General features: G+C 39.4%; 1 protein-coding gene and 1 long non-coding RNA gene across 2 annotated transcripts in view; one reads left to right on the top strand and one right to left on the bottom strand.

The window, feature by feature from the left end:
- Nucleotides 1-7,907, top strand: part of grid1a (glutamate receptor, ionotropic, delta 1a) — a 225,717-nt gene extending 217,810 nt beyond the window's left edge. The window contains exons 14-16 of the mRNA XM_040139593.1: nucleotides 1,228-1,394; nucleotides 3,134-3,374; nucleotides 7,291-7,907. Coding sequence (XP_039995527.1) covers nucleotides 1,228-1,394; nucleotides 3,134-3,374; nucleotides 7,291-7,728 — 846 coding nt within the window. The 3' untranslated portion in view covers nucleotides 7,729-7,907. The remainder of the gene's footprint in view (nucleotides 1-1,227; nucleotides 1,395-3,133; nucleotides 3,375-7,290) is intronic.
- Nucleotides 1-21,533, bottom strand: part of LOC120796587 — a 110,063-nt gene that overhangs the window by 33,757 nt on the left and 54,773 nt on the right. The gene's annotated exons all lie outside the window — the stretch shown is intronic.

The following is a 21,533-nucleotide window of genomic DNA, read 5'->3' on the forward strand; positions in this document are numbered from 1 at the left end:
AATCCATAATTAAACAAATTGCACTGGAGTCTAGATATATACACTTTAACAGCATTAAACTGCTTTTATTATTTGAGCAGCCAACTGCATCCAGTGCAGTCATGCCAGTTGCATTGATACATACATCAATGGAGAACCATCCTCTCAGTTTTAAACATATTTATTTAGTCACAGTTACTGAATTAATACTACTACTACTACAATGTTCTTTATAGCTAACAAACAAACTGCTGCATGATCCTCATTATGACTTGAGTTTTACAGTTGGATGAGAATGTGATTCCTTCAGTATGTGTTTATTTATTAAAGGTGAATGAATTTGAGAGCCCTCTGCAGTCCTAATGAGATGTGAGGTGAAAAGGCCGTTAAGCTGTATTTGCTGAGAGCATAGTGTTACGCTGGAGGGGGGAAAAAAAGCCAGAAAGATGCTTACAAACACATTAAAAAAAATAAAAATAAATAAATAAATAAAAAAGCTGGTGTCGTTCTAAATATCCTCCACAGTCTGCACTTGAGGGCTACAGCACATGATTGTGTCTCTGGAAATATGCTACATGCAGAGGAATGCAAAGCTAGAAAAAACAGGGATCTAACTATTTTCATAATCTTTGTTAAGATATCTAATACTCTAATGAGTGGGCAAAATGTTTATGCTAATTTCTGTGCAAATATTTTGCATGCTGAATGAGCTCTGTTTGTTATACTCATTGCGTTTTCACAGGGAGAAGTCTGTGCTACTCTCCCATCAACACAGGGACATGGGTTCAAGGTGTAAAAAATGCAAAGAAAAAAAAAAAAAGGCCTTCTGCTAACTTGAAGAATAACAGTTACAGGAAAACGGCATGTTGACAATGTCTTCAGTCTGTTCTGTAGTATGTCATTGTTTACAACAAGATGCTGGGGTGGGACATGGCCAGGGAAAACTTAACAAATGAGCAGATTTAACCATGAAATCCAAGTAATAAGAAAAGGGATTTTTTATAAATACATTAAAATTGTTTAAATTTGTTTGTATTTGTGCTCTGTATATAGTTGTAAAATGAAGAGTTTTTACTTGTCAGTACGCCACAATCTTTCTGTCTGATAATGGAAAGAAAATCGAAAAGGTCCAGCTCATTAAAGGAGGTTTCTAAGTTAAGCTAGTGTCACACTGCTTTAAACAAGTCCTCATGTAGTTATGTCTGAGTGTCTCTCTCTCTCTCTCACGGGAACTTTCCAAATTTCCAGGCAAAGCGAGAGTCATATGCCTTTGTGTGGGACATGGCGGTGGTAGAGTACGCTGCTCTGACGGACGACGACTGCACGCTGACTGTATCAGGAAACAGCATGAGCACCAGAGGCTATGGCATGGCCCTGCAGCATGGCAGTCCTTATAGAGACCTCTTCTCTCAGAAGTATGAATATATACACAAAATGTATACTATGTAGTGATCTATATTAAATCGCAAAGCATTCATTTGATCTTAACAGTGTTGGTAGCAACCAACCTGTAAACTGTTTTAAAGGAAATCTAGGGGGTGTTAGACCTTAGCTCCAGGCATCGGGTCTGTTAGATATAAGGCTGGACACACAGCGACATTACTAAAATTAGGTCCAACTGGGAATACGATTCAAATGGCCAGACAATCAGACAGGTTGTACACAACTGACAGCTTGGCCAGATTTTCAAACCAAAAGTGAGCGCACCTGTAATGGCACTAATAATCTCTCTTTGCTCAGGTAAACCTTGAGTGCACACAACTACGGCAAGTATAGTAGGTCAAAGGTGAACCAGAGAGAGCATCTTTATAGTGTGATGGATGATTACAAAGAAATGTTTGAGTCATAATTTTACCAAACAAGTTTAACCAACCTGGAGGATTGTTAACGTGTGTGATTTCCTGAATGCTTGTCACTTTTGCCTTGCTGGACCTATTTTTAGCGTTTTGACCATATTTCCAGATCTCGGTAATTACTGTGGTGAGCACAATGTTATCATAACCAATAGAATAGATGGCCAGAGCTGTGGAAATATAAACCAAGTTGTACTAAACCAGCGTGTTTGTGTGGTTAGAGTTTCAGCATTTGCAGCCTGAACACTTCTCTGTACAGTGTCTCTTGAAGATGCAGACTGAGAAGTACATATTTTATATTCACAGTCCATACTTTTTGCCGATTGTTTTAGGTTAATTTGTTTTTTCCCCAGACAGAAATCTTTTCGGTGCAGTTTTTCCAAGAGTGATATTAGTGAATTTCGAATCAGGACAGCAAGCTTTCTCCTCCATGTAAAATATAAATTCATAACAAACACCATCTGAAATTGGAGGAACGATCACTCTGTAAGCTACAAACCGTGTCTTGGTGAAAGATCTTAAATACATCACTTGGAGGAACAGAAATGGTGAATATTTGAAGACGTCTGGGGTTGTGATGTTTCATTAGTGTAAATGTGTATAAAGGATTTAATGTCAAAAGCTTTAGCAGCTGTGTGTACATATGTCTGAGTGAATGTGCAGGTTTGTACACAAACACATATGTGCCAGTCATTGTTGAAGAGGTTGAATAATGATTGTGCAGAAAGCTAACCGCTCCGATGGGACAGATTCACTGTCTCGCATGTTTGTACCCAGCCATCGTCATTCTCCACCAGAACATCCATCCATTCCTCTCAGCTCTCTGTAAGCTAACTAATGGACTGACTGCAGTATTTGATCTTTTTTGTTTCCACACTTATACAGTTTGATATGAAACCAATTAATCTTGCTGTGATTGTTATTCTTTTGCCTTGTATACATAGAACTTGTCTTTTAGCTCTTGCTAGCATTTATAAATTGTCCCAAACTGCTGCTGTGCAAACTGCAGTGTTTGATAGCATTTTACCCACTATGGGTCTCAAACGAGCTATCAACCAATTCTAATACAGTACACTAACTGTTTTTTATTAGTTTTATGTCATGATCTACAAAGTATTATCATGTAATTATAGTCATCCAAAGCGCTCTTACATTGATTTTCCAATTGTCTTTCATGTTTGTCTATGAAAATGATCTAATTTTCCATTCTCTGCTCCGCTTTCTTTGTAATTTGATTAGCGGGCTTTTAACATAAGCTACTACTGTGTTTAAAAGAACTACTTAGTCTCTCTCGTCCACAGGATTTTGGAGCTTCAAGAAAAAGGTGATCTCGACATCCTGAAGCAAAAATGGTGGCCGAAGAAAGGCCGCTGTGACCTGCAGAGCCATGCCGACACCCAGCCAGAGGGACGCGCGCTGCGTCTCCACAGCTTTGCCGGCGTGTTCTGCATCCTGGCTGCCGGGCTGCTGTTGGCCCTCCTGGTGGCTGCACTGGAGACCTGGTGGAATAGCAACCACTGCCGGAGAGAGCAGCCCAAAGAGGTGACCACTGACAACTCATCGGGCCAGGGCCCAGGCCCAAGCCTGCTAACCCAGAACCGGGCCATGGTGGCCACCACGGGTCCCCCTGCCCCTCCAAGGCCCCGGTCGAGACCCAGACCCCCGGGCCCCCCGGTCCTGCCCAGAGATGCCACTGCCACACTCTACTTTATGGATCCAGCAGGCGCTGACGCCAGCCCCGATTTAGTAGAGCTGCAGTACACCCAGTTATAATAGGTGTGCCCCTAATGATAGTCCAGACATCATGTGATCAATCTACTCATTCTTTCTCATGTTGGGAGAGAGGTTGGGGTGCTGTGATAGGGACTTCTGAGGCTTCTCTCTCAAACACGCTTACTGTGATTCTCTCTCATACTGACGTATAAAAACATCGATTGTTTTTGAGTCCAAAATGGCGGGAATCACAGTCACTGATGCTCATGTGAGAGAACCGCAGCTGGAATGATAACAGTAAAATTAACGTTGAATTGCAAATTCAAAACCACATACTGAAATTGTACTTCTGAGCCGATAAGTGCTTCAGTTGTACAATAGCTCTCTTTAGCAAATCCATTCAAGTCTTAATGCTTTAGAGCTCTGACTTCATCTTGCTGCTGTCGACTGGGCAGCCCCTCTGCATGAGGCGTCCAGACAACTAAGGCTTGACATGGATCCCTAAACTAAAGTGTGAGCAAAAGCAGATAGTAAAGAATATGAGCCTTGACCTGCCTGTTTGACTTGATAATGCACCAATCCAAGACCCAGTCCTGTCCTGATTTAAAAATAAATAAATAAATAAATATATCACAGTAAATCAAACTCCACCAATGCTGGTTTTTGGTGCAGACAAGAGTTTGAGTTACTGCTGTTTATCTATTTCAGTCTTTGTGTACAGCTGCTCTCATAATAACCACATATTGCTGTCATGTGAGAGTCACAACATCACTGTCCCATTATTTATAGAACGTAAGTAGTGTTAGTTGTTTGAGTATAATCAGTTTTGTGTTTTGAGCTCCATTATTGTTATGTTTGTAGACATGTTTTAGCAATTTTCTTCCCACAACATGTTTTAAGCGTTAAACCCTAACCTTCTTCAGGTTTGAAATGTGACTGTAAAAGATTCTTAGTTTTCTTGGTTAGTTTAATGCAAAATTGACAGGTTTTTGCAGCAGAAAAAAATATCCAAAGCTAAACAGAAATTTGTCAAAACACCGCAGGGTCATCTGCTCATTGATAGAGGGAAAATACCATAACATTTTCTGGTTCAAGCTTCTCAAATGTGACAACTGGCTCCCCTTTCCCAGTTTTACATCAAAGTGAATTGAATATCTTTTGAGTTTAAGCATTTTGTCTGACAAAACAAGCAAATTCAAAGACATCCTCTTGGGCTCTGTGAAATTTTGATGGCCATTTTTCACTGTTTTCTATTATTTAAGACTAAATGATTAGGGGGGTTTTTTTGCTCAGTATGTTTATTTTAAAAATTTAGAATTGTAAGACTACTCAACAGTCATGAAGTCATGCTGATCACAGCTGCCGTTCTTCACTCTAAAAACTGTTTACCTTTCAAGCCTGCAGGAAGGAGTGTTTACTATTCAAAAGATTTGGGTGGAGTATCGCTTTAAATTGTTCTAAGCATCATTGGAACCATGACAGCACAAACATACAGTATGTGGACATTATGACAGCCACTTAAAAAAAAAAAAAAAACCTACTGTAAACCTGGACACATCAGCCATATAAAAGGAATAGTTCAACTTTTTGTGAAATATCCTGATTTGCTTTCTTGCTGAGAGTTAGATGACAAGATCGATACCACTCTCATATCTGTCCATTAAATGACAAGCCACAGCCAGGAGATTATTTGCTCAGCTCAGCATAAAGACCCAAAATGGGGAAACAGCTGGCCTGGCTCTGTCCTAAGTTCATTTGTGGGAGTCATTGTTTGATTATTTCTTGATACCCAGGACTTCTGTGGACTATCTCTGCTGGTTGCCTGGCAATCTCACAGTGACGACAAGACTAACTGTGCCCGCATGTTAATCACCATGAAACAGTTAAAATTAGTAACTCCCTCTAGTAACTCCCACAAATTGTAGTTAAGCAAATTCCTGTGAAACAGACGTTCTGGTCGGTGAATTTACCCGTGCGCTTTGGCTGCCATCGCTATAGAGAAAAAGACATTTACAGGCGTGAATTAAAAATGCTTTATAATCAGATTAGTTTTCACAACAGCAACATCTTTCATTACTGCCCACCAATAGCAATTACATGTAACCGAATACTACAATGCACCAAGGGAGATGTAGTACAAACAATGTACAGGATCACCTTTTGGCTTTGTTTAAAAAAAAAAAAAAAAGAAAAAAAGACCCAGATATTTTCTATCACAGTTACTCATCCATTGTACTGATGATTTAACCAGGAAAGTTTCATGCCCTTCCAAGCCAAGGTTCCGTTGTCAGTTGCCTAACAGTTCCTTCCACTTTGCAATTTTATTATCACACGGGCATGAGAGTGGTATAGATCTCATCTAATTCTCAGAGAGAAAGCAAAAAGAGTATCTTTCAAAATGCCGAACCATTCTTTTCATTGCCTAAGTAGTACTTAATTGTAATTATATGTCAATGTCTGGATTCACAGGGGACCATTTTGGTTATGTATCGTTGTCTATGATCTCCAGCAGGTGACTAAGGATTACGGTCTGGAAAGGGTTTCTGGTCCATTGACATATAATGACATAACAAGCACTTCACCAGAAGGGAGGCGGGACATATGGACAGACATAGAGAGAGACTGGGAGGAGGCCAAGGGTCTTGACACAGGTCAGGAGAGGCCACACGTACCATACGGGATGGTCATTGGCTGTGTCCGGGCGAAGGGGCGGGGCATGGGGCCGGGCAGTGGTAGCTTGTAGTTGCTTCATCTGTCATCTCACCCCATGGTCTTTCCAGTTATTTGCCTTTTTGTTTTGTTTTTTCTGTCTTCAGTGTGGCTCGACTTATTGTAAGTGGGTGCATGATGATAAAATATTGCTGTTTGGAGGGGAGGGTGCAGCCAAAAGTGAGCATGGTAACATTTGTTGGAAAATGTGTGTCTGATAAACAATCATAGGCTCTTTATTTGGCCTCTCTCTCTCCTCTCCCATATTTTATTTGTGGGAGACAAAGGAATATTTTGAAAGATTTGTCAATATCATTTATATTCCTTCAATTAACTGACATTAACTACTTCGTCTTCATCCAATTATAACAATTGGATCTGTGTGTCCATTGGCGCCTGTCTTGTTAACAGCTGATGCTCTTCATGCAAGAGTCACCTCCTGCAGATGTGTGGTCACCTAATTATGGAGAAAATTTACACACTTCCGCATGAAGAGACATCTTCATTTAAAGTTCTTTTCAGAAGTGGAGACATTACCTTTTTACAACCCCATATTTAAGATTTAGTGTTTTAAGATAATGTCTCTCCCGATGTCTACTGCTTGAAAAATTCCAGTATATTATTTATATATATATATATTCGGGTTTCCTAAATGAAGGAGAAATAAGCCGGTGTGTTATTTCAGCATCTTTCAAACTCACATGAATATTACTAGATGTGTTTTAGACTTTCTCTAACCGATAAACTAGACTGCATTGCATGTACTGAAGATAGCTGGTCATGATGGTGATGATGAAACAACCCTTGTAACCTGTCTTTTTCAATCTTCTTTCACTCTCTATCCCCATCCCATTCTTTCTTTAACCTCTTAACCCCTTTCACTGCGCATTCATTTTCACTCTTATTCTTTATCACACTTGTTAATTACATTCATGCTCTCCCTTCCATTACAACCTCTATCCACCATCCTTTCTGCTGGCTTCTTTTATTCCATACACATTCTCCGTGGCTTTTATTGCTTTTCATCTATCTTTAGGACAAAGAGGTGAACCTGGAACAGGTCCACCAGCGTTTAAACAGCCTCCTGGACGAGGACTTGGCCCACAAGCAGCTGCCAGGCCAGTCTATCGAGATCTCTGCCCTGGACATTGGCAGCATGCAGCCCAGCCAGTCCCTGGAGGCCTTGTCTGCTCGGGACTACCAAGCCCATCGAGGGCCGCGGCCACTCTCTGTGACCACCTTCCTCCAGGAGGGTCATGGGGCAGGAAGGACACTGGGTGCAGCCACTGGCAGGACCTTGCCCTTGCCCCTCAGCAGTGCCACCATGCCCTCTATCCGCTGCAAACACAGGGCACCCAACGGGGGCCTCTTCCGGCAGAGCCCAGTCAAGACACCCATGCCAATGTCCTACCAACCAGTGCCAGGAGGACCCATCCCAGAAGCCAGTGAGCCCAGCCACGGGACATCCATCTGAGCACGCTCAACATTCACAGACACTCAAGCTCAAACAAAATAGTGGAGAGCTAAACAGAGTGCTAACAGTGTGAAGAGATATAAATAAACACTAAAAAAGGATTTTTATTACCAGTGATGAAGAATCAGTGGGACGACAAGATAATGAGACTTTAAATGTACATATTTGTAAGTACAAAGAGAGAGAGAAGCAACATTAAAAAGTGTATTTTGAATATTCTCAACAGTTGAGTTTAAAAAACATAAAAGTATTAAAAAAATAAATAAATAAAAAAAAGACTGTTTGAATGGCTTTGTAAATTTTGTTCTAAATGAATAAAGGTGACAATTCTTTGTGGTTGTTTTCTAAGTGCCAAGTTCAAAGATGTTTTCTTTCAGATTAACATTAACTGAATGTACTGTAAGAGTTCGTGGTAAAAAAGACATTTCACACTTCAAAGACATTGGAAGAATTGATTTGTTTCATATGAAAAAAATAAAAAGTATGATACAAAAACACAGACGTGTGCTCGAAAACATGTTTAGAATATCAGTGTCATGCTGTCAGTTTGTATCTGTGACTCTGGGATCACTCATGAAAATGATATTTCAGGAGGGAAATTAAAGCCTTAAATTTCTATCACGTTTTCCAGCCGTACAGTTTAGGGCTGAACAATTCATCAAAATATTACCGAAAACGCAGTATGGCCGAGTGCAATATCCATATCGCAGGAGCTGCAATTTCTAGATAAAGGTAAAATGTGTCACAACATACCATTAAAAAATGAAGCACTGTGGTGCTACAGAGATGACCTGACCTACAAATCACATTCTCCAAACATAAGGGAACATGCTTGTTTGACACAGACCCCACCAAACATCACATCATCTATAAATTTTTTAAGCGAAAATTAAATGCAAAAATGACCATTCCCACTAAAATCGTGACTCATTGCAATATCATTAATTGCAATATGATTTTTTTTTTCGTCCAGACCTACTACAATCAGCAAAATAAATTAGTGCTCATTATTATCAGTTTTTATGCTTGTCTTCGAAAAAAGGTCTTAATTGATGAGTTGATATTCTATATATTTTAAAATAATATCATGCAATGTAATGCAACCACTGTACGTTAATCTTTTCTTTTTTATTTACAGAGACTTGGTTGCATTATCAGTTCAGATAGTTCACAGCATTTTCCCTCTTCAGTTTCTATTGATGGGTACAAAATGTTAAAATCAGTTTAAAAATGGTGCAGATTTTTGATGAAAATCTTTGAAAACAAAAAATAATAAGCACTTAAATGAATATTTTTGCAAAGAAAGGGTTAGCTCTTTGTCAGATATTTGCTTTGTTTGTCCATATATCTACCTAGGTTTTAATGTGAAGTAGGAAGGATTTCATCCTTACCAGTTCCAGATAAAAACTGACTGGGGAAAATTAGAATAACACCCAAAAACAACAATATTTACCATTTTACCCATGTTTAATCTATTTGATACCATCTGATCATTCAATTTGACTCCCAGTTTTGCCCTTAAGGGCCACACTCGTGGTCCACCTTGGAACGAGTATCAGCGCACACAGAAAAAAGGAAACAGAAAACGGTAAATGCGCTGATCGATGATAATTGCTCACATTGGGGCCGACTCATAACCCACCTTCACACCACCAGCAGCCCAAGCGGACACGCACATGAATAAACTGGGCCCCGATGCCAGCCCCAGCACAAGGGGCCCCACAAAGACATGACAGTTGGGAAAGCAAACGACAGCCTTTGTCGGGGACGTAGCTGGTCTATGTCATCACGTTTGTGTGGGTCACAAAGCACAAAATGGGTTTTCTTAGCCACTATGTCGAGTCAGGCCTGGTGAACAGTATATCAAATTAACGACACTGTGAATCTCTTACCAACCTTGATGTACACTCATTGCAATTTTCATACATAGCCTGAATATCATATAATTAAACTGAGAAAAGCAACAATAACCAGTGACATCAAACAACCAACTAGCTTGAAGTCCAATCCAGATTACCAGAATCTGAAACCAACTAATTAATCCATTCAAACAAATATGACAGCAAGAGGAAATATTATAGTCTCATGTAACAAAACAGTTATATTTATAACTATCCGGTTTTGACAATACAGTGAAATAAAGCTATAATTATTAAGCTAAATTAAAATTAAGAGGAAAGTGTTGATTGATTGTATAAGTCATTTTTATATGTAAAAATGTGAAAACATAAGATAGTTCCAGCTTATAAATTTTGCGTATTTGCTGCCATTTTTATCTTATCGTGATGGAGTTTTGGACCATTGCCTGGGCAAAGCAAGCAATTTGAAAATGTCACCTTGGGCTTTAGGAAACTGCAATTGTGAAAAATTGTGTTTTTTTATAGGACTCCCTGCAGCCACTTCTACAATCTCCTGCTGATTGCCCTGGCCCCCGGCCTCGTGTGCACATAGAGTTTACAGCTGATTCCTGTTTATAAGCTACCAGATCTTTGTTCAGACCCACTGTACAGATTGCCACCGGAGATAACTGATCAAAAAAAGCCACTTCTGGCTAGTGATCTGTCACTTCGAACTCAAACCCCAACGTCCTGTCAGCCAAGCAAACCAGGCACTCTTAAAGACCTACTGAATGAAATGTCAAAGTGGAGGACTGAAAATTGCATCCTGAACTATTTTTCTGGTTAATGCATATTTCAACTACATTTCTTTTCGCTGTCACTTCTTGCCGAGTTTATTAGAGACACATTCGTCAGTTGTGTCCCTCATAAACTCGGTGCAGACAGCGTGCAGTAACAACCTTTTCTTTCGCATAATTTATTTTTCCTACACACCTGTCTACCAGGTGAACATGAGACAACACTTAGGTTGACTGCCCATACAGGAATGCTGCAAGTGGATAAAAATAATCACCACATGCAGACCCCGGAGGGATCATTTTGTTTTTCGGTCAACAATCAGAATGGGCGATACAACTAAATCTGTGTAAAAGCTACAGTTACTGCTACTGTAGGGATAAGAAAAGTTATTGCTTAGCAGAGTAAGGTCTCAAGACAAGGCCCGTATGTTAGCCCTTAACTTAGCAACTACACTTTTACATAGAAGTAAATCAATTGCATGATAAAGGCGTGAGAGACTAAAAGCTAGTAATGTTCGATTTTGCTTAGTCTTTTCATATTGCACAGTTTTTTTTTTTTTCCATATTTTTATATTCCACTTTAGCAGATTTGTAAGACAATATTAGGAGCTTGGCCTGTTTTCACCACAAAACAGCCACAAAAACTTTCATCCTTACTACTAACAACCACAACAACTTGAACATCTTTTCACTGACAGCTGAAATGATGAGCTAATGCAGTGGTTTTATAATAACAACAGGTACTTACTAGAGCTGCAGTGATTAGTCATTTAATCAGATGAATAAAATAAAAACAATTGGCAACTAGTTTTTGAGTCATTTTTCAAGCAAAAATGCCAAACATTTAATGAGTCCAGGTTTTCAATTGTGAGAATTCCCAGCTTGTCTTGGTCTAACGTTATTGAAAATCTTATAATTTGGGTTTTTGGACTGTTGGTCAGACAAAACAAGACATTTATTGATGTCACTAGGATACTGTGACATCATTCACTGTTTTCGTATGTTTTTTAAACGATTAATCAATTAATCAAGAAAATAATGGGCAGATTAATCAGTAGTAAAAATAATCACTAGCTACAGTCCTAGTACTAACTTAAGACAAAAATAAATAAGACATCTTTCAATGTACTACAAAGACACAATAAATTTATAGTCTTGTTAGTGACTGCTACAGATGCAAAAATTTGCTTCGTGGTTTCCTGACATGAAGTTTTGAGAAAACCTGTTTTCTGTAAAAACACATGTATTTCAGGGTTATAGGTTGCACCTGCAAGCTGAGAAGAGATTCCTACAGGTTCAAGAAGGAAACTGTTTCACCACAACAACCATTGCAAGGAAAAACAAGTGTTGCAATCATCAACAGTGCCATGACTGCATGAGTCAGCAATCCATTAGTCAGGGGGGGAATTTCTGTTGGTAACGTCGGCCTCCTCTACTACACTTGGAGTCACCATCTGCTTGTTTTCACCAGGAGGAAACAATTAAAGTTCCTGGAGGAGTCTCTACTGCGGCGACATGACATCTCATTGCAAACACTGTCAAACTGTGTTGACTGGTAGGGCACCCGGCCTGGTTCACGTGATGGTGGGAGAGTGTTTGTTCACGTTTTCATAGAACAACAACTACGGTGGCTTCACTTGACTACACTGTGCCGCTAAAGTGGAAAACAAAAACAAAGTAAGGTCTTTAAAAGCACTTCCCTCAAGTCTGAGCATGTGCATGCACTACAGCATACTCAAACTAGGAGATCTGTCTGTGCTCATATGTGTGTTGAGATTGTTGATTTGCCCTCGTCACCTTCCTGTCCGGGGGTCCTGCCTGCCAGTCTTGGACATGGTGCTGAGACGAGCTGTAAAGTCTCAAGGGCTGTGCTCAAAGGAACCACTGACCTTGTTCTGAGAGCTGAGCTGAGTCCTGTCAGGGACGTACTTCCTGTTTTTGCCTAAAACAAAGAGTCTACTGCCACAACTTTATGTCAAGAATCATCATATAACATGGCCTTTTTCACCTCCACATCAGACGCATCACACACAGAAGCTCTGCCTCACTTTGCACGCTTTAAAAAAATCCAGTTCTCCAGAGGAGCTACTGAGATTACTTTCATCTGACGAGACTGCGAAGAGTTCAGAGTCCATTTTAAAACATTGCTTAATGCAGAATAAAATGAATACAAGTGTAAGTAAAATATCTTAATGTAGAAATATTGATATTGTACTGTGCGTGGAAAAATATTCCCCTAATGGGCTTATACCACTTGTAAAACCAAAATCTCCATCAGTTTTTCACATGGCACATTATCATAGGAACAGGGTCTTTGTAATTACACAATTGTACCATACATGAGCCGCATGAATAGTCTGTATAATTAGCTCGTGTGGGCAGTGTGAGGCAATCTGCTGTAAAATAACTTCTATTCTCCCTGTGGGGAGATCACTGACCGTCTGCCCAGACTGCCTCTGCAGCCTAATTATCCATTCATTGAGCCATCACACCTTAAACTGCACGCAGGGTTTTTGCTTTCTTGTCCAGAGGGAAGCTCTTTGCCTTTTTTGCCCTCAAAACTTTAGACTTTAATGACATTAACTTGAATTGTTTCCATATTTAGTACTTGGCATAAGAATAACCTCTAAGCATTTCTTTATTTGAGGACAAATAAACATCTGTATGGCATTGTTCAAAACGCACTGTAATAAATAGACGAGTCAAGATTTTTTTATACTATTGAAATCATTTTAAATGTAGTCTCTCAGCCTTCCATAAAGGCAGAGTATCTCTTTGGTGATTGAGAGATTTTTAAAGGCCCATCTGTTACCTCCAAAGCCACTTATAGATAACATAACAATTTATTAGATCAAAAGGTGTTGAAATCATAAATTCAGCCTCATGGTGGCGCTAGAGGAAGGGTTAAGGAATCACCGAAGTCAATAGTATTCAACCTCTGGGCACCATGAATGTGTGTTATAAATTTCATGGCAATCCATCAGGTTTTCATGAGTAGAATAAAGTCAACCGTTTCCTGCATAAGACAAAAACAAATCACAAAGTAATGATAAAATGAAGTAGGATAGAAAACAACTTTATTTGGAAAAGGGACGTTTATGCGTTGCTCCTTTGAGACTAAAAGAAACCAAGCATTCTGCCTTAGACAATGGTGAAAAGAAAACTGCTTTTCATTCCTCGCATTATAGTGAGAAACACTGTGGCTTGAAAATGTTGAATTTTTCATGAAGCAAAGGGGCCTCTGCTGTGAGTGTACAGGTGTTACACAATGTTATTTCATATTGGTAAAGCTGCATAAGTGCTTGACTGTTAAATTATGTATTCTTCACTCCTTAGTAAACTATTTGGTGGTCCACCTACAGTAAAGGCTTCTTGATCAGCCTACCTGCATAAAAATATCAAAACTTTGTAAACATTTTCTTTCCATTAGTGCTGTGGAAAGAATATGAAAAGTTTTTTTTTCTCAAATGTGGAAGATTACCCTTTTCTAGTGTGGCAAATAGATTTGACTTTGGCATAATGTCTGCATTTAAAAACAGCTTACCAGCTTGGTCAGAAAGTCATCTTACAGAAAGAAAAATATTCAACAAGTGGGAGTAAAGTGAACAGAACTGTGGTTACCTGTATATGTGACAACATGCTATAACGCTGACCGACACGGCAGGTGCAAATTCTTTCTGCATAATAAATACAGCTGACGAGGTTATCTAATGTCCATGAATCAACTTAAATCAAATGGTGTATTGTTGAAGACTTGTGTTTATGCGTTTTCGGCCTACAGTGCAGCTGCAGCCACTCGCCAGTAAACAGCATTTAGCCGCATTAGCTGATGTATGGAGCTGAGGGGTTAAAGGACATGGCTGACATTATTTTCATCTTTTTATAATTATGAAGAAATCCCCTGAAGAGAACATAACTCACAATGAATTCACCCTGCTGGCTACTACTTTCTGAGCAACCAAAGCCTGATATACTATAGATTGTTCCTCTGAGTCAGACTTCCACTGTTCCACTGTCCAAAAACACCTTCCCCCATCCCTGAAAACATCTTGTTTCTCTACAACACTAAATATTCAAGTCTAAATATGCAACAATCAAAGTTAAAGGGTAAATACCCTCAAGTTAATGCTCAAAATCTCAGGTAATCTGTGTCCTCAGGAAGTATGTGGTTTGACTGACAGTGTGGGCAACATAGGATAAAAACCCAGCAACTGCTGTCACATGATTCATGTTTCTTGATTCTGATTGGTGCACAGAAATATTTGACACCACCTATTTTCAAACTGAGCCCTGACCACCAGTGAGAAAAGTAATGAGAAAAACCCAAATGCAGAAATTTCATCTTGACATAAACAAAACCAAACTTTTGGTTTTCCCACTGCTGATAGCAAGAAGCAGACTGAGAATATGTATCTATTTAACACTGTAGCATTCACTAATATATTGATGACATGGGCGGTGTATAGTTATTCCCGAAATGGAGCTGAGATGATTAGTTGATTAATTAAGTCAATCAACCGAAGAATTATTCAGCAACTACTTGATAAAAAATTACTGTTATTGTGACACAAAATTTGATTACAGCTTCTGACATATGAGGATTTGGTGCTTTTTCTTGTCTTACATTATAGTAAAGTGAATATCTTTGGATTAATCTTAAGCTCTAGGAAATTTTACAGGTGTTTTTAACTTTTTTATGTTTTAGAGAAGAAACCATTAAGTCATTAATCAAATGAATAGCTTCATGTCAGGCACAGGTCACTGAGCATTCTCAAGGACATACTTTCGTGTTTACACTGCATTATTAGTTTGATGAGCTTTCCTGCTTATCTTAATAAAGGAATGTTACCCAAATGCAGCGGTATAGCACATTTATTGTTGCTAATAATTTTTGGACAATAATGGGGAAAAAAAAAAAAAATTGATATCTGTAATACAGAGGAGTACACTATATCAGGCTCTGGCTACACAGGCAATACTAGTTAATATGATTGATAATTTGTTGGTTTGGGTCTTTTCATTAGATTTGTTGATAACATTAAAATAAAGATATAAAAATAACTTTATTCTTTAAATAGACTGCTCTGTTATGTGAAAAGGAGACAAGACGACCAGTTGGAGAGCGGTGCTGGATGTGCTTGAGCTTTTATGTTAAGCAGTTACTTTTATGTTCCTGGTATTTTATGGGAGATTATGGGGCAGGTATTTAGCATAAGTTCTACACATGCATGTACATATAGTTTCTGTATTTTACTTTCAGATCTGTGTTTGTTCAGTGTTTCGCCTGGCTACAAGACAAATTGTCTTTTTGGGACAATAAGATTACAAATGAAGTTGATCGGGGCTTGGTCAAGGTCCTTTGTCTTGAGCTCTGTTATTGTGAGGTACTATTCATAGTTTTTTCATGAATTAGTTATGTGGGGCTGGTTTCCACTACCGTCCCTTCTCCAGTGTTTACATGCCTACAAATAGCATCTGTCCACGGACAACCTCATGAACCTCGTGAAAACGAAATCAGATTTCAACAACTACCTTATTAACAAGAGTTCAGGTTCGTTTCACCCAGCGAGCCCAATTACCAGGGTTCATATGATTATTACATGGCTTAAGTGACCAGGACGTGAGCACAACACAACACGCAGTAAAAATCACTGCATGAAGTAAACATGAACTGATTCTATTCAGTTCACATATGAACTTGTGAGTTGAGTTGCCTGCATTTTCGACTCGTTGTACAACAGCTTCTTAAACAAATCCAAATGATGTTTCTCACATTAAGTCTACATTTAACTATTAAAAATATCAAAGTTATCAGTCGTAATACGATCACTGCAAAGCCTTGTGAATTCCTTGGGCTCCAAGTTTAACCACAACAGTTGGTCCCTCTGTAGTTTTCTCCCTCATCACAGTGCTTTTTTAGCGCTGCTAAAATCTCTGAAAAATAAGATGAAATTTAACTCTGGGTTTGGTATGGCTTCTCTTTGTGCAGTGTAATTACACAACATGTGTCTTCCATTGTCGAAACAAGTACCCTGTGGAGTCTTTGACCACTTGCAGCACCATGGCGCAATGTATTTAAGAGTGGGAACTTGTTTTGTTGTCCTCGTGCACAAAGACACCCCACACAGGTGACACGATACATATTCTTGTCAATTTCACACTCATCCACAGGCGCCGGTAACATGCCAAGAAATGCAGCAATAAGCCAACAGAGGAAGGGAACAAGAAGACAACAAAAAAAACAATCATCTTTACAAATGTTTTATGAGGATGGGGAAACATTGGACACATTTGTTAGAGTAACACTGTGTTTTCTCGAAACTTTGTCTACAAGAAAACTCCACAGGGAACTAGTGACACTACATCAGCAGTCAGTACTAATGCATTTACATGCAGGCTCAAGATTGGTGTGTTTTCTGCTTCCCAGTATAGTGGCTGTGAAATGCTGAAAAGGACCGTGACTTCCACCACTACTCGGTAGTATGAGGTAGTTTAACCGCTACCATCCCTGGACTGATTATTGGGACTATGAACTATAGGGAACTTTGATCAATTCTATTCTTAGTTAACTGTAGCCACAACAAAATTACTGGTGATATTGTGTTATTCTTGTGGCGAGTGGCATGCCAAACAACAAAGTGGCTCCTGGCAGGTCAGTACTGCAGGGGGGCTCTGTTCCTCACCCTCTGTACATCATAAAGCCATCAGTCACCTGTGCATTGCTTATAATGGGATTAATTAGGATGAGGTAATGACTTTGTTGTGAAGCCAAAACAATGCCCTCAGAGCTCAATAGGGTGAATTAGCGATGAACTATGATTACGTCAACAGAAACTGCTTTTGAAAACAGAAGGGTCCCTTGTTTCTGTGGGACTTTGTTGTTTTGGCAGCCTTGTACTGTTGTACTTGAGACTTTAGTTCTTTTTGTACCGACTCTGTTGTCTTTGAGCTTGGGTGAACACCAACACTGTACTATATCCATCCCTAATATTATTCTCATTAAATCATTTATGCCACGTTTCTCCAGACATCACATGAAGAGCTCTCAAGCTGAGCTGTGTAGCATCCACCTTAATCCACACTTAGGTCAAATGAATGTGCCACATCCATTTTTCTGCCTTCACGTTACTGGAAAACAGATTAATATTTATTATGAGGCCCAATATACAGTATGTGAAATTGCCGGGCCCTACCTGAGTAGAGCAGTATTAGCTGCGTGATAAACAACTTCTCACTATTTGATAAATAATCCAGGAGAAACACAGCATCCCAACCGAGCTATGAAATTTTTATGCCCTCAGCTTCCCTCTCACTGAATATCAGACATGACTTTGGGAGCTGGCAGAATCTCAATATTTCTCTATATTTTTCCATCTGTTTTCTCCCTCACTATTTCCGTCTCTTCCAATGTGCCTAAAATGACTCCTCCTCTCTGGCTAGTTTTGTGTTCAATGTTTGTATTTAAAGATACATTTTCTTCTCCCATGCTTGGGAAAAACGTTCTCCTCAGCTTGCCAACAGGTTGTTGTGCACCCACACAGTGTAGGTTCCTGCTATATTACTCCTCCTGCAGCCAGCCAGTTAACGAAGATTCTATTTCTAAAGCATGTGTCTCAAGTGCAGAGGAAGGAGTAGAGTTAACTGTCCGAAAAAATAAAAAAAAATAAAAAACACACACACTGTTCTTGGAGGATATCTAATAAGCATGTGATTGAGACTGTTGTCTATTTTGGGATTTTTTTGGACTGGCAGCTTGTGTAACCATCTGGTCAAAGTAAAAATAAAACACCTCAGAGATCCATCACTTTGCTGTACCAATAGTATTCATGATACACATTCTTTCATATTGTACTGTAACAGTCAGTGAATCTTAATCAGCTGCAGTCGTCATGTTGGGGAGTGAATTTCACTCTCCACTAGAGCCGCTACTATTAGTCGATTAATTGCTTAGTTGATTGACAGGAAATTAATCTGCAGCCATTTTTAACTGATTAATCATTAATTATCCTCCAATTGCAGGTTCTGAGATGTGAAGATTTGTTGCTTTTTTTTGTTTTATTTTATTTTAAACTGAATATTTTTGCTAAGATGTGTAACTTTTTAATATCACAATTTTGCAGGAAGCACAGCTAGTGATGATAAGCAAAGAGAAGTCATAACAACAACAACAACAAAGGGTGGCAAAAAATGACAAAGAATGAAGAAAAGCTAAAATAACAGCAAAGCCATTCAAACCACTGATGAACAATGGCACTGCGTTCATCACTGCACACCATTGCACTGGTGGTCTCCCCCTATTGTGGAGATTTTTTTTGTGGAGTACCCAGACAATTTTGTATGCATATTCACTTTAACTAGACGGCTGGTAAATACGGTGTTTTTTAGGCTGATTGTGTGCATGAGTGTCTTCATGTGCCTGTCAAATCCTACTCATTTTTTGTCAGTCTCTGAGTAGTTGACGGATCGCATTTTGAACAAATATTTTACTTAAATTTTATTCAAAAATGTTTGCAGATGTTTTCAGCACCCTCTGTACTGCTTTTCTTTTGCAATAGGTCATTTCAACCACTAAAACCCGTCATTGTGAGAGAGGGGCCCTATCATCCACTCAGAACAAAAACCATTATTATCTAGCCAAAACATGCTCTACCAAAAAGTTTGTGTACGTGCTCTGTTAGGGGAGTATTCTTCCCAACAACAACAGTAAACTTTAGAAGAATGTTTAAATGAGTTAGTTTGAGCCACATAAACATGACAGTTTTTTGCTGATGAGAAGTTCCAGTTCTTTGTAACAGGCTATCTAGGCAAGTTTTCGCTTTCCTTTGAACCTGTGCTTAGGACAGACTGGGGCCAAGTCCCTGGCCTTTGTGTGTCCCAGTTACTGCGGCCTCAGGCTACATGCATTTCAAAGTAGTAAGCTCATCCTGTTACACGCCAAGTTGCTGTTGGGTCAGTAAATGCAGTATAACTTCTACAGCAGAAACCCCAACCATTCAGCAAATGTACACAATCATCAAGCATAAATGCAATAAAACTAAAATGCTGTTAAAACTACTGAACTACTTACTTACAAATACCTACAAGTGGCGCGATAAAGTACAGTATAACAACAATTTGTGCTAATTGTCTGAACAATTACACCACAGGAGAATAAAATATAATGAGAAACAGTACAGCAAGTGGACCACCACTTACTTTGTGATCCTTCCCATATGCTTAGAAGCCAAATTTGCTGTTAAAAAAAATCAGCTAATAATGTTTTTTTTTTTTTATAAGTGGATACTTTTTGTGTTGCAACTCACTTTTTTATTTTTTTATTTTTCCTGAACACTGTAAATCTGGTTATTTAAATTTCAGAAAAACCATCCAGTCATGAACATAAAACAAAAGTTGTAAGCCTACCATTTTTGTTTTGCAATTTTCTTAATCTCTCCACCACCTCGCATTAGAATAATGCCTGTTATATGCCTATAATATGAATTTGAATATATAGTTTAAATATACTGACATTATTGCTCCCAATTTAGATCAAGATGAATCCACCTGGTACATAAGAAAATGTAGTTTTGTGTGTTTAATTTGTTTGAACTGACTTAAAAACACCATTAAAATGTTCAAAGGTTTGTATTCTGCTCTCAGATGAGTAGAAATATACGAGAGATAGTTGCCAACAACTTGAAGAGAATGTGACATGTAATCCACAAAATGGATGTATCCCTGCTCTAGACAGCAGGAACTGTGGATACAGAGGTGTTCTTACCAGTTTAAATGTTTTAGCCACACTAGCAGCGTGAAAATACTTTGGTCTAGAATGAAATATCTCAGCAACTATTGGAAGAATTGACGTAACATTTGTACGTACATTCACAGTGCAAGTGTTACAATTATGCAACAGATTTCAGTTCTTTAATGGCGCTCGGGTAGAAACTATTCAGGAGTCTAGAAGTGTGTGTCTTAATAGACCTACAGGGCCTTCCAAAGGGCAGCAGAGTGAAGAGGTGGTGGCCTGGTCGAGATGAGTCCTTAATGATGTTTGTGGCCCATCGCAGACATCAGGCTCTGTACATGTCCTCTAGTTAAGCTAGTTGAGTATTTGTGGTTTTCTGTCCTGATTTGATGACTCTCTGAAGAGCCTTCTTGTCAGCCACAGAGCAGCTGGCATACCACATCGAATTGCCATAGGTGAGTATGGTTTCCACGGAGCAGCGATAAAAGGACACCAACAGCTGCCTGGACAGGTTAGCTTTCCTGCGTCCTTAAGAAGTAGAGCTGCTTCTGTGGCTTCTTCACCAGGGAGGCTGTGTGAACAGACCCTTTGGAGGTCCTTGGAAACGTGTATGCCAAGGAATTTAAAGCTAGTCACTCTCTCCACTTTGTCTCCTCAGATATGTAGAGGAGTCAGTTCTTCTTTCTGCTTCCTGAAGCTGATGATCAGTGCCTTTGTTTTGGAGGTGTTGAGCGTCAGGTTGTTGATGGAACCCCATTCTGACAGTTTGCAGACCTCATCCCTATAGGCAGAATAGTCGCCATTGTGTTTCAATCCTACCACAGCTGTATCATCTGCAAACTTAATGATGGTATTGGTGCTGTGGATTAGTGTGCACTCTTGGGTATAGAGGGAGTAGAGAAGAGGGCTCAGCGGGCAGCCCTGTGGAGCTCCAGTGCTAAGTGTCAGGATCGGAGGGTGATGGGTCCCAAGCCTAACGGTCTGCGGTCTGTTTATTAAGAAATCCTTGATCCATCTGCATGTGTAATGACTGACCCTGGAAATCCGTCTATACCGGTGGCTTTACTTGGAATGACACTGCAGAATACTCTTCTGATATAATTTGTACCAACACTAAGTGCCAGGCTTATAGTAGTTGGTAGCGGTGCTGTCCCGTTCTCACTTAACTTAAAACGGGCGAAGAAGTGGTTGAATTCTTAAGCTATCAAGTCGCTACTGCTGGGGGTTGGGTCTTCGCTGCCTTTGTAGTTTGTGAAGTGTTGAATGCCTTGCCATGTTCCCCAGGGGTCCCAATCGCTGAAATGATCTTAATTTGTCTGGGAGGGTAGAGAATCTATATCTTTCCTTAATGTTGCTATAAACATAGTCCAATGTGTTTTGCCCTCTCATGGGACATGTCACATGTTGGTGGGAGAAGTTTTCAGATTTCAAGTGTGGTCAAGG

The sequence above is a fragment of the Xiphias gladius genome, chromosome 11 (assembly GCF_016859285.1).
Source record: "Xiphias gladius isolate SHS-SW01 ecotype Sanya breed wild chromosome 11, ASM1685928v1, whole genome shotgun sequence".
NCBI lineage: Eukaryota > Metazoa > Chordata > Actinopteri > Istiophoriformes > Xiphiidae > Xiphias > Xiphias gladius.